The 14,638-nt window shown below is 40.5% G+C and overlaps 1 protein-coding gene across 4 annotated transcripts in view; it reads right to left on the reverse strand.

The window, feature by feature from the left end:
* Nucleotides 1–13,509, reverse strand: part of LOC136435544 (laminin subunit beta-1-like) — a 62,930-nt gene extending 49,421 nt beyond the window's left edge. For 3 of the 4 annotated variants that reach the window (XM_066429134.1, XM_066429135.1, XM_066429133.1), the window contains exons 1-2: nucleotides 13,296–13,509; nucleotides 12,642–12,915 (exon numbers count right to left, since the gene is read on the reverse strand). In XM_066429134.1, the coding sequence (XP_066285231.1) occupies nucleotides 12,642–12,678 (37 nt within the window). In that variant the 5' untranslated portion in view covers nucleotides 12,679–12,915; nucleotides 13,296–13,509. The remainder of the gene's footprint in view (nucleotides 1–12,641; nucleotides 12,916–13,295) is intronic. The other variant, XM_066429136.1, reaches the window with a different exon arrangement.
* Between the last annotated feature and the right edge of the window lie 1,129 nt (nucleotides 13,510–14,638).

A 14,638-nucleotide genomic window follows, 5' to 3' on the forward strand; every position in this document is an offset into this window, starting at 1 on the left:
AGATGCTATTTTAATCATTTTATGAGATGAATCAGATGAAACGAAAAACGCCAGTTGTTAACGATAAAATATACTAAAAGGCCCAGTAAAATGGAACAAATTATTCATACGGATTTAAGTGTACTACCATGAATTTTTAGTTCAAACAAAGCTTACACAAGCCTATCTTTATTTGTCTGCGGTTAGTAATAAAATGTAACTTTACGAGCGCTGCTAACTTCCATGGGAACTACAACATTAAGTTCAAAGCCAACTACTTTATATGTTAAACATATCACGTTTCGACAAGTAACAATTATTCACTAGGGCAAATGGTAAAAATGTCAAGATTTTTGCTTCAAAGATTTCTCTTTCCTTAATCTAACAAGATTTTGGGAAGTAATGTACCTTAACTTGGTTGAAAAGTACTAATTTCTGGGAGAGGCCTGAAATGTAATTTCTGTGCCATTTCCAGGGTGAGTGATTCAGTTAAAAATTGGACTGCTGACCGATCTCGACATTTCTGGGACCTACGAAACTTTATTTGCTCATTACTTGTAACAGAGTCACCCTTACTTTATGGGTAAAGGAAGGACTTAGTTACAATTTACTTCCAAGTTTTCTCGTAAATGTCAAGTTCGATCAAAACTTGGATAGAATTTTTACACTGCCTTGTGGCACACTGACCTGAGTTCCGTACCATTTATGATTTATCTGTCCAATGTGACATGCATCGAGGCCTGACATTTGCTGCCACAAGCATGCCTTTGTATGAAATGAAGTGCAGGAGCCAATCGGGATGCACGACACATTGTATGTGAAATGTCAAGCAGTTGTCTGGTAGTTAGCGACTCTGCGTCTGGTTTGCAAGGTTCTGGGTTCAAATCTTGCCTAATCTCTTGAAGTTCTACTACTTCTAGACCATGATTTGCGCATTATCAGAAGGGCTAAAATCTTTGCTTTAGAAAGGATGCTGGTACATGTACCTTGTTCGTAGAGCCACTGTCAACCTTTCGAGCATGTTAAATTTAAAGAACCCACCACACTCCAAGAAAAAAGGAACGGGGGTAAGCTCTAACATGTAATGCCAACTCCATGCTCTAAAGAAGTGGTGCTCAATGCTACTAGTATTTTGTGGTTTACGGGTCATACAACACAGATACAGATGTTATTTGCCAACCAATGACCTCATATCCTTGGTCTGTCTGTTCTCAATATCCGGCTGGCATGTCTAAGTTCTAATCCACACAGAGAGCGGTATACAAATTACAAGCCGAACGGTCCCAAAGAATAGATCTTTCTTTCCCACTACGGCTATCCAAACTTTTTCCACATTGACTTGACCTCAAGACTTCTCACTTGTGAAAGCAAGGAGGGACCTGTTCTTGTAGAGAAGAATGCAGAGTTGGGGTTGAGGGAAACCACATGCTTCGTACTGTCAACAAGGGGGCTTTTCACATCATCTCGGCCAGGTGGTAGGGTTTCACCTGAGCCGGCTGTGACCACACACACCTGTCTGGCCGGGGTTTGAAAGAGAAGACCCCCGGTGGTCGACTGGACGAGAGACAACGCACCATTACCTGTACAGCCTTTCCTTTAATAGGGTAGCATTCCTGCAGTTAACATGCAGACCGTAGTAATCAAAGGCAAATACTGTGCCAATGTGAGCATGTTTGTGAAGGATTTGCGGTGGTCAGTGTGCCTTCGCGGCATACCATAGCATTGTCTCGGCTGACTGGTCAAGCATTACGGAGATCCGTTTTACGTTATCTGTTCGTAGACCCAGCCAAGCTTCCTGTCTTGTAATAACCGGGTGACGGGAACTGCAACGATCTCCTTAGCAGTTCTAAAACTTGAAAGTATCCTTTCTTAGTGGTTGAAGCTCCAATTGCTTACAGATTTGCGGAGATAAGAAAACAACCCATTCCTTTGTGGTGGGCTTCCTTAGCAGCCCGCGGCAGCGTTCTGACCCAACACCCAATTTTTTATGGTCAGATAGTTCCGCAAAACGCTACATCAGTCCAAAACCGCAGCTATGCCACATCATCTAACTGATGCTTTTGGTCAGTTTCTTTTCTCCCAGTTGTTCCCATGTAAAAAATTCTAGCCGGTTTTTTGTCAAAGCATGACGATTTGATTAAAATGCTGACAGGTTGCGGGAAGAGCAAATATGTCCGAGGTATTTATGGCCTTCATTTGCTTGTAAAACCGACCGTACAGCATAGCGAAAAGAATTTTCTTATCTCTCTCTCCGACCTCCTTTGTCTGAACGAATGTATGAAGAATATGGCTCTGCCACTTTTTAGCTTGTCAGCATTTCTTCGGGGGTTTTGAGAAGCCGATAAGGAGGAATTGATTGAGCAAATGAGTTTCTAACTGGCACTCGGGGTTATGAAAGGGGTATATTCACGCATTCCTCGCGACAATAGTCTTCCCCGCAGACACCCTGGGGTCAGACTTACAAAACACCTTAAAGAACTCTTACTTTATCAAGGTGTCAGAGATCCGGTTACTTTCAAAACTTCAACAAAAAAAAAACCTTCGACATCATCAATCATCGAAACATTCCATGGCGAGAGTATCATATTACAACCTACATCCTGTCATATGATCTGATGTAGAATACATAACGTTATCATATCTGTGGATACAGATTCTAAAATACAATGATATTAATATTTTGCATAACTTATCACCGTTGATAATGCAATCTCTGGTGCAATATCTTTATGCTGTTGACGTTTTAAGGGTATGACGGCTTCTAAAATTATTCAACAAGGGGGGCATAAAACCAGCTGTCACGGCTGTCCTCAAAACTGGTTTAAAAGTGAAATTATCTCATCAATAATTTTAAAAGTCTTTTCCCACTCCCAACGACTGATAGCGTTTGCATTTTCGAAATCTGGAATGCAAATCTTGCCAAGCACTAAAAATTACTGAGGTTGCATTTCAGCCAGGCTCATGTATTCATGAACGTACACAAACTCACTCACATAATTGTATTCAGTGAACGTATGTGTAGTCACTCACATGTTACATGCTGATGTCATATCAGACAATTACCATACTCGCTCACTTAGTGGTGTGGATCTAAACCCGAGTTTAGGTTTAGGTTCGGACTCGAGTCCAGAGGTTTAGGTTCAGGTCCGGACTTGAAAGTCCGGACCTGAACAATAATTTTGGAATATTTTTTCGTGTTACATGTAAAATTGCATATTGGCAGATATTTTACATGTAATTTGAAAACTATATATACGGAATTATATACAGTCAGTAATTAACACAAAAGTTCAGTTATAAACACAAAAACAGCAATGTTTTAATATTTTTCTAGTGCAAATTTCACGATTTAAGGAAGGTTTAAGATGGTTTGAAACAAAAAGGTGTGTATGAGTGAGAGAATTTTTTTTCAAGTCCGGACTTGTTTCCAGACGTTTAGGTTTTTTTGGACTTGAACCTAAACGTTTTACAAGTCCGGAACCGGTCCGGCCGGACCGATCCGCACCACTACGCTCACTATATATATGCTTGTCGGCAGTACTGTAAATGCATTTAAGTTTGCGTGGTTTTTATTTCGCGCTGAGAGGAAAATGGAGTGTTTGTGGTGGTTTTAAATTCGCGGCAGCGCTATAGTCACATACTGATACAGTATCGGACAAAAATGTTCACGGTAATTTTAAGTTCGCTGTGAAATGGTCGCCGCGAAAACTGCGAACATAAAACCACAGCAAACATTTCTGCATTTACAGTATTTCTGTCCGACGCAACTGCCGTTATCTTTAGTACCGTCTTATATACTTCATATTACTACCTTAACATTCCAACGGTTCACACAAAAATACAAAACAATGGCTTCGACCAAACGCCATACAAGAAACATGCAATTCAATTTCGGAGAGAGCACCGATCAATGGCTGGGTGTCTCCCTGGGTAGTTTGAATTCCAACAGTCAGATTGGATAACGAATTACAGCGCTGCCTCGTCTGGGGTCAGCGCAAATGAAACTCTGACCTTGTTGCTCCTCTAGGCCCAGACTTGTTGCCCAGTAAGGGCGGGTTACATGTACACTTCCCTTTTTAATAGCTTCTGGACGTCACAGTGAATATGTAAGAAATGGGTCACTGAAGTCTGAAGATGACAGTGAAATTTAAGATCTAAAAAACAAAAATCAATTCGAAATGCCACATTTTATACACCGGAAATCCATTTAATATTGCGGATAGTAATTTTAGCGGTTGGAGGAAAAGGGAGTAGTTTGATGCATCTAATTTTAACGGTGGGAACAAACATTACTGTCTCAAATATTAGTGATCAAATATTTGCGGTAATGAAATTTTAGCGGTTGACTAGTCTCAGCTAAAATTAAGTTACAGTTAACAAATCAAGGATTACAGTATAAGAATGTATCTGGATGACGAGTATTGTATTTTTTCTTCTTCTGATGCAGCATGTCGGTTAGGACAGGAATGTTGTCAGGAATGGTTTGGGCAACACAGGGATCAAGAGTATCGCAACAGTGACCCAAGTCCATTAGTGTGGTAGTGTCCACCAAAACAAGCACACACACTTTTCTCTACCAAACCTAGACCTACACCCCGGTAATACGCTAAACGCACAACGACGGTGTGTTCTAAAGAGGATCACCCTCATTAATGTACTGCACAATACTGTAAATGCAGAAATGTTCGCGGTGGTTTTACGTTCGCCATTTTTCACCCACCCATGACTGTAGCACTACTATCGTTTCAAACGCGAACTTAAAAACTGCCGCGAACACTCCATTTTCTCTCCACCGCCAAATAAAAACCACGCAAATTCAAATGCATTTACAGTATTCAGGCTATGAAAGAACCAAAAATCTGCAACAAGATTTCCTGTGACAAGACAACGGAATTTTGTACGACACATCCATGGTTGTCCGATTCACCGTTGTAAACCGATCGTACCGGTATACGACGTGTGTGTGTGTGTGTGTGTGTCTGTATGGGAGGTCTTGTTCTGAATCTGAATCGACTGCTAGAAAAACCACTGCAGGACTGTGGTCTGTGTGAACTGATAACGGTGGTCGATCCAGACTAGACTGGATGTATGGAAAGCGTCATCATCACTCCTTCATTAAATATTTACACAAAAGTACCTTTGTTTATAAACTACTCTTTAACCAGTACACAGAAATTCTGAATCTTCTTTTGCACTACACTAATTTACAGAACAAGATTGAACAAATATTACAACAGTTGATGAAATAGTAGCAGCTTCAGAAGAGCTGGCACAAGTCATTTTGTAAGAAAGCATTGTGTTGGTCATTGAGATATCTTTTTTAACCAATGGCAGCTTTTTTTACATGAAACATTTGGCATTATCAATGGCCATCTCTCAACAGGTGACAGAATCACGAATGCAAAACTATTGGGAACACCTGGTAGAAACTTTCCCCTGTGCTTTCCCAGCAAATATCTTTCAGAAAAACAAATTTTCTTTTTCTCCTTTTCACTTTCTTATGTTTTAAATTCTTTAGAATGACTGTTGTGGCTTTTATATCTACGTAGGTCTAACTGAAAACATCATTGGAACAAACTTTCATTGTATCATAGCAGAGGCCATGCATTTGTTGTCCATAGTTTCCAAACATTTCAAGGAAACACTGGCTCTTGTGTCTGTATCCTCAAGGCCAAAATCTGGAAGTCTTCAAAGTTTACTCTTGAGGCCACCCCTGGTAGTATAGCACTGGGTGTAGACTTTTCCATATCTCTAACATAGTCAACCTCTCATCACAAATCCCTTATACAATCTCCTCACTCAAAGGCAGAGAATTACTCTGGGCAGGTTAAAAAGAAGAGGAATTGTTGATAAAAATCATGACGAAAACTGAGAAAATGTCCTTGGTTCTGGTAAAAAATAAGGAGTAGGGAGGGTGGAGACATTTAACACTTAAAGAAAGTTACACCCAAACTTTCCCAAGGTACACTACTGGTGCCAAGATGTCCATAGAATGCACTAGTGTTCACACCACAAGAAGACCCTTAGGGCAAAAAAGCACTTAAAGATTTTTGTCCTCCTTCAGTTTTTAGAAGAAAAAGGATAGAAGAAGCGCAGGAAAATGGAAGGTAGAGTACAACTGTAGTTAAAAATCTTTTCCTTTTTAACCGAAAATTTTTTTTTCCGACAGCATTTCATTGATAACCTTCTTACATTCGAAAGTAACTTCAACTTTTTTCACTCTTTTATTGCAGCGTCTGATAGTTATAATTGGTACTTCCCAAAATTTCAAGACGTACTTCCAGTAACTGCTATACAATCGTCACAATTTTCCCACACTTTTCTTTTTCCCTTATTTGAATATTTGTCTCCACGCTTCAGGCACTATGAGACGACAGCGCGTTTATACTAATTGTTCTAGTTAAACAATGAGAAACAAACTGCACGCTTTAGGGCATAACACAATTTTTCCCCACAAACAGCATAATTTCATTGACATAACATTGGCCATCATTTCGTGATATTCATGTAGTCTGTATAACGCAAACTCCAGCTGTCCGGGGCTGACCGGTTACGGGCGGCTGGTATAAGCGCGATTAAATCAGGCTAATATTCATGCATGAACAACAGTTTATTCTGTTCACCTGTATCTATAAATGCCTTTGCAATTACAAATCCAGCATGTAATTATAAAGAACTGCTTATAGAAATTTCTCCTAAAATGGTAGTATCAATATCAATGTTTCGCATGAGTCAAGTTTCCGTGACTATCCCAAACTATTGTTGTCGTGCCTTCTTGTTACGTATCCCGACCGCAAATTAGACGCAACCGACTGATTTCATTATCCGCCTATTGCGCAATTCCTGTAATTATTTCGGACCGCTCCCTTGATCTTCGTGCTTTAGCGGTGAGATGAACCAAGGTGGGGGTTTAGAGGTGGAAGTCGATGAGTAACCTTGATGAAGGTCGGTCCTAACTAATTAGGAGAAATGCCCCCCTCCCACCCCCCTCCCAAGTTAGTCAGAAGGTCAAAGGTGAAAAATCAGAACTACAACTGGTTTCTTTGGTAGCTGAGAGCCACATTCTAATAATGTTGCTTACCATATTGGAAATAAATTAATTTTGTTTTTACTTTGTGGCCTGAATATACTAAAAGCAGAGGAACACAGTTCCCTTTACAAATCACTTTATGTATCTAGCATCCAGTATTTTGTCAACTCCAGCACTCTGAAAAGAACTCTGAAATACTCCTTTCCAGATTTAGGAACAGATAGATACCACAAAACAATGCGTCCTTCCTTTATCATCAGTGCTATCTCTTACAGTTACACAATGGTATGTTATGAATTTTGTTTTCATACCCTTCTTCCTATTGTTATGAAAACAGCAAGGTTTCCTATGCTAAACATCAGCACACCCTACAGTAACTACGGAGACAACACAGTTCCAGGTAAGACGGGGGTTGTTCCGTTCATTTCTGTCCATCCCGTCGGCTTCCCGCACTTTGATCTCAACTCCCAAATATTTGCTGATTGACCTCAAACAGCCCTTTCCAAGATTTACGACTCTTTGCTCCCTCCCTTTACTTTGGTAACGCAAAAACTATCATTACGTACATCGCGGTATCTTCTAAATCCCTCCCTCATTAGCGGAAGATGCGCGATAACTTATCTCTTAGATATATTGGAAGGTCTTGTGTTTGATAGGTCTAAAGTACGGAAGTCCTGATCCAAGGCTTTTGTGTAGAAGGGGTATAATTTCCACATACCTGGATTTTAGGTACAGTATCTTAGTGTCAAAGGTCAAGCAATGGCTAAGTAAAGACTCTTTATAAGCAAAGATAAAGGGGCTTTATAAGCAAAGATGAAGGGTAAAAAGAGGATTTTTCCAAGCATTTAGTTGGCTCTTGATTTCAATGCATGTCGGAATATGAGTCAGTGTTTCCGCCAGACCGCGACTGAGAGGCCGTCCACTTGGGGAGGGCCGTACCGCGAAAATTAATTGACCGTACCGCGAAAATTAATTGACCATACCGCGAAAATTAATTGACCAGGAAAAGTAACTGAATGTTGTGATCAGAAAAAACTTTGTTAATTTTTCAAAATCAATTTGTTACGAAGGTCGCTATAATACTGCTTCAATCTTCACAAAATGCGATCTATATTGACCAGAAACGTCTGAAGTGTAAAGAGGTTTTCCCGCCCTGTAGTCACGTGACATCTTGCCGTCAACCAATCAGAGCACAGATTTAAGGACGCGGACCAATCAGCGCTTAGAACCTTGCATATCAATGAGCTTAAAAACATGGCGGACGGCCCGGGACGGGCCAGGTTGCAACTCGACTTATGTGAATTCATAGCGAAAAAAACGGTTTATCTACGGTACATTTGGAGAATTTTCACGGAAAAACATTCAAAGGAATATATATTGTGTCGAATACGGTCAGAAATGATGGCGAATCACGGCGAATCGCGGCAAATCACGACGTAGAGGCTGAAATGCACGGGCGAAATTCTTGGTTTGTTTACGTTTTTCCTTGTTTTCTTCGATGACTTTCTTCGATTGAGTCTTGAAAAACGGGTTTTTAATGAGATCACAGTATGCCAAAGGCACCGACATCGATTCTTCGCAAGCTCAACAATAGCTACAAACAAAAGAGTGTGAATGTCCAACGATATAGAGCGTCCCCACGCCCGCAGTAACAAAGAAAAACAAAGAAATTATGCCGACCTCTCGTATTTTTTTCCCGATTTCTCGGCATTTAGTTTGTCTTTTTTTTAAAAGAGGACGGCCTATGTCTGAGTTCAGGCCGTCCAAAGCGACATAAGGCCGTCATTTGACGGGAAGACGCCCCTCTGGCGGAAACACTGATATGAGTATCTTTTTGCTTTATTGACTGGAGAATCACAATTGAGATGAAAAACAGTTCATAAAGCATTTTTTTGCTTCTCGATTTTCTTGCTAAAAAGTAAAAGGAGCACTACTTGAAATATCTGTTATATCAACAATTTTTTCTACCAGTGAATAACTCTACTGAAGAGACAGTCCTTTCAAAGTTGATATAAGGGCCTTTTCTGATCTGCAAATATTTATTTTCTAAGCAAAGTCAACCACAGTGCTTACTTCAACAACAGGAACTTCTAACAAATTCTGAAGACAAAATATAGAACGAAACAAGTCCGAGATCGAGAATAACGTTCAACATTTTAACACAGTCAACTGATATTCAGTGCTATTAGAAATGTCTTACAATACTAAAATCCGACCATCCACTTTCTAATGTACAAAAAGAGGGTGGAACCCAAGAAGACAAGGCTTCCCAGTCTTGATTGAATGTTACCACAAGGTTGTGACCTCTAAGACTGTGAGAAAATGTCTTCCAGGTCTGGCCAGGTTTCTCCAGGGTGCCCAGGAGCTTGTTGGGGCCCCACTGTGAAAGGGACCCTTTTTTCTCAGCTTGTTAGCACTTGTTGACACCTGGGTGCATTTCTTAATGAGATCCAGATATTCAGAAGTGTGAACCCACTCCTCAAGTACCCCAAAACGCAGTCTTCCATAAAAGGACATATCCGACTATTGTTGAAGTCATACAGGTGCGGTTGTTAAATGTTATTACTCAGTGTTGCCGCCTACTTTTTTGCGGTTTTGCAAATTCCTGCCCACACGTTTTCTGAGGTCGGCGAAATGAATCAACAAGACGATATGCCCGAAGGGGTTGAAACGCTCAATCTACTTGCAAGACCAGTTTTCTGCTGTGAAGCATTAGTTAGTGGTGTATTGCACTGCCCTAAATAGTCTTGGCATAATCTTACAAACAGTTTAAGTCTCCCTTTGTGTTAGCTATAACTCCTTTACATTCTACCGACCCTCTTAAAGTACTCTCACGGCCACTCTACCCGCAAAATCCACCTTCTATAGATTTTTCAACGCAAACACGACAGCGATATATCGACACCTGGGGTTATGGGGCTTTTGACACAAGTCCGACAAGTCTGGCCTTCGCATAGCTCGAATACAAAAATCCCTCAGAGAGAAAAAAATTGGGGTGAAACGGTTTGAACAGAATTGTCTTGTAAACAACAATCAGTTTCACCTGTCATCAGTTTACTTGAGAGAGAGGGACTTTGTCATAATTTAGATTAAAACCTTAGGAAAATGTGCAAATTTTATTTTACATGGCTAGCAAACCCCTGCTTGAAAAATCATTGGAGAAATACCAAAGAGAACAGAGGTTGAAAGAATGATTAAAGTGCAATACACCTAATCTCCAAGCAGATCTATTGGTGGCAATGACAGTATCCAACTGGCTACCAAGCAAATACACCTTTTGCCAGTTGGATACTGTCATTGCCACCAATAGATCTGCTTGGAGATTACAATACACCAAAATCGAAAGAGAGAGAGCAAATACACATTTGTGCCACTTTAACATTACAATTATCACCCTGCTGATTGCATTTGAGTGTGTTTACAGACATGCAAATGAATCTCTCCACCTGGCCTTACACAACATGCTAACGCCATTAAGTAATGGCCACAACATGTACAAGGTATGTTTTAGATAAGAACAGATGTTCTGTACCATCACCATAGGAGGACTCTCTCTCAACAAACGATATCTAGGTCAATTGCTTGAGCTTTCTCCTCTCCTTTGATCTCGTTTCTTTGCAAAATATCCTGTCTTTCCTTCGATTCTCATGTCGGTCAACGATACCGATTACACATCCATAATAGAACGACAGAAGTACACGAGAATAGAGCCGACGTCGGCGTATTTAGCGCCCCGATACACATCTCCTAACAGATTACGCATACTCAAAGCTGTAGGTGGAAGTTTGATCCTTGGGGAGACCTTGTGTTTTACTGGGTAAACAGTCTGTTTGAATGGGACATTTGGGTGTAAATGAGATAGCCAATCATACTGCTTATGACCCCACACACGCACTGGCACTCCTGATTGCTGAGTTTGCCCTGCGTAACAAATCTCTGGCACAAACTCTAGACGATCGTGCTAATCATTCCAATACACATGTCTGGCTGGCAACACCTATAAAATATATACATTGTAAGCCAAATGAATGTGTTTCCCAGACTTTAGAATAGACAATGTTCTTGCCTTTTTGAATGCAAAAATTGAATGCCAGAGTCGGCGACGCATGATTTACTATAAGGAGAGCCCAATACAAACAAATCTCTGGCACAAACTCTAGGCGATCGTGCTAATCATTCCAATACACTTGTCTAGCTGGCAACACCTACAGTATACATACACAAGCCAAATGAATGTGTTTCCGAATGGACTATGTTCTTGCCTTTTTGAAAGCAAAAATTGAATGCCAGAGTTGGCGACACATGATTTACTATAAGGAGAGCCCAATACAAACATGAGTGCACTGAAACATTTCTATAAATACACACGCCTTCCGTTTTAGGTACATTTACAAACAGTGTCTGAGGTATATAGCACTTTGCCTACTACTAGGGTGGGGTACTGTACACTTAGACTCAGCGTATTTCAGTTGATGTTTAAGAATTTCATGTCTTAATAGAAAAAAAGGCTGAAATTCTTCCTGTTTCTGTTTCATAGACATTTTGCATTGTGTAAGGTTAATCACAAGTTACGAACATGTCCTGTTATTTTCACAACACTCTACATGTAAAACTAAAAATTAGCTGTGGAGCGTAACTTCTTTGTGCAAGTTTTTTTGCTGTTATGTCTGGTAAATACATTTGTTAAGTTCGAGGTCAACGATTTTGCCGCAGCCTCTAAATGTGGCGGAAAAAAACACCACTTTTCCAGAAGGCTGGGTTCTGATGTAACGAAGCAATGCATACATAATCTGGCCAACACTATCTCCCCGATGATTTGATTAAATCATCCAATTCCCCCTTATTTGGTCACGAGAACAAAAACAAAGGTAAAACCTAAAACAATGTTTTCAAACATCTAACAACTATTAGAAGGGGGTGCGAATTGGAAGATACCTTCCAAAATTAACACAATCAGAACTTCACACTTTGACTACAGAATAAAAGATTTGCTGTTCCACTTTGCAAAATTACTCGGGAATTTGCCTCATCACTTAGAACAAAGGCTTGTAAATCAATTGAAATGCATATGAATCCACAAGAGGCATTGTATAGATAAAGCTGGTCCACTTGAAAAAATGTTTTGCTTTGGGGAAATTTTTTTAGTGGTGTCTTCCTAGCCGCCATCTTGGATTTCAGGATTAAATATATACCAGTGTCAAAGTGAGCGGTCCCCTGATTTGGGCTCAAGTTTCCAAGTTCGTATACAAGCCAATTTGCGCTGGTCCCTCACATCAAACAACTTGCAAAAGGCTTGAACAACTGAGAACTAGAAAAAGCTATCAACAATCCTAGAGACAATGCCCTGGAGGTAAAGAATGCCAGGAATTCCGTCATTCCCAGTGTAAAATAAACTAATTTTCCACCATTTCCAGCGTACCAAAAAAAGTGTTTGTACAGTCGAGTTATGCCAGGCGGGCTGAGAAGCATGTAAAGCGGGGTCTGGGGCACCCTTCCCCGTCTGTACTCAACCCAGGATCACCCCAACTGAAGCCTAGACTCTAGAGCTCTGCAGAATCCTCGGCAGCGCCAAATTATCCCAGCCAAAAAATATGTCCAGCTGTGTTCAAAAACTACAACCTAAAACACTTACCTAGAAATAGCACGCAGCAGGCTAGTGTAGCCCACATTTTTTCTGTAGTCTTCAACACGACTCTCTTTGCACGTTCTTGAAAGCTTCAGTTCTTCAATCCCTGAGGTAGTTGGACGTAAAACAGCTCACAACATCGACATGGGTGTATGTAGGTTTCTCTCTGGTAAGTATGACCGGTCCCTGGTTCGATTCCCGGCTTTAAAACATTCACAGGAAAAGGGTTCGGTTTGACTTCCAACCCACGAGAAACACCACTTCCTACTCAGTCTGAGCCCTGGAAGAAGAAAACAATAGACTGATTCCGGTTATGTCTACGCATATCCGTTGTGAGGCTAGTTTTTCTACTAGATAATTGCTTGCGTGCTCGTCACAACATGTAGGCGGTCTGAAAGATAGGTAGGGCCGCCCGCCTCAAGCACTAAAACAGGGCTGTTTTTTTTACAACACCCAAAAGCACATACCTCAATTCTACGTCGTCCCTGTGGTCTTTCCTTCCCACTTAACAGCCTGACTTCATCACATATCCTGTCCACTCCTTTGAGGAACTTCTGGAAAACTTTTATGTTTCATAAGGTCGCGCCCTCCCCACTTTTATATATTGATGAAAGCTGAGTTTCTTGCATAGCACACGTGGGAATTTGGGAATTCACTTACCTCCCCTGAGCTGCCGACGTGAAAAATCGATGTTTCAAGCCCGTATCTCCAAGGTTAGGCTATTTACCAACCAAGTGCATGCCAAGGGAGCCGGCTGACATCTAAATCCAGTGGTCTACAGAGGGAGAGAGCTGAGAGAGAGCGCTCCAAACATTGACCAGAAATCCTGGCCCCTCACTCAGACCCGACCGGAAACACCTTCTAAAGAAGCTGAACAGGCTGTTACGTCTCTCACCACTCCCCCCTTCAGCAACCAACTCCTAAACAAATTTACATCATATAAATCCATGTTATCGACAAAAAATAACCTCTTACTATACAAATTAAAAACTTAAAGTCTTCCATATAATAAAATATGCAATTATCATTACATATTATGCAAACTATTTATTTGAGGTACAGTAACATGGGTCATACAGATAGGAAACAGAACAGCGTCGGCTGGGACAGGGATTCCCTTTTCCAGGCAATACCAAAGCCACAAGGTGAAATTACAAACGACTATTTGTGTGGTATTCAAAATGTTCCCAAAGTACCATTCGTACAGCTGTGTTATGACTTTTTGGTCTTTTCTACGTTATGCACGATCTATTTCACCGCCACAAAGAAACGTGTAATTATTACTTGTACAACCGGTTGGTGAAAAAATGCAGGCTTTTAGAACCGCTAGGTGTCGCTGCTTACCTGGACTTTGAAGATTCGCTTCCGACGCTGCACACTTCAATTCAAGGAAGTTTGTACTCTGCAAGGAGGGTTTGATAAGATATATCTCATTGTAGCATACTAATACTGATAAGCTAACGTTGTCCAATCCACAAAGATATGACTTGACATTTGTTGACAGTGAATTGTATTTTCACAAACGTTTTTTCGTCAGTTTCTTTGTTTTCTTTCATGTGTTGGTTGGCATTTCACTAGACAGGTTAGAAATATTTCATTTAAGTCGAAGTCTCTTAATCATCAATTCAAATCACACTTTTTGGTCAAAATTCCGCTTCTTGATAACGTTGCTTTGCAATTGTTATTTCATATTTCAATCAACTTACACTCACTAGTTTAGGGGCTTCATGCATTTTAGTTCCAACTCAAAAACCTTTTTGATAAAAAAAAGTTAGATGGCATCTGAGAGATCTAACGGACGGGCACACTAAAAGCTTTATATTCGCAGTAACGTTAGACATTAGTTTCTTGTGTAACTGTTGGTATCTTTTCTCGATAATATGGAGAGGAACTCCGAAGGCTGTTCCTCGGATGTTTTACTAGTGTTCTGCATATTTCCAAGGAGGTTTAACTTGATTAAACCTCCTTGATATTTCACACATTTTCTTTTACGCTTTCGATAT

This window comes from Branchiostoma lanceolatum, chromosome 5 (genome assembly GCF_035083965.1).
Source record: "Branchiostoma lanceolatum isolate klBraLanc5 chromosome 5, klBraLanc5.hap2, whole genome shotgun sequence".
Classification (NCBI taxonomy): Eukaryota; Metazoa; Chordata; class Leptocardii; order Amphioxiformes; family Branchiostomatidae; genus Branchiostoma; species Branchiostoma lanceolatum.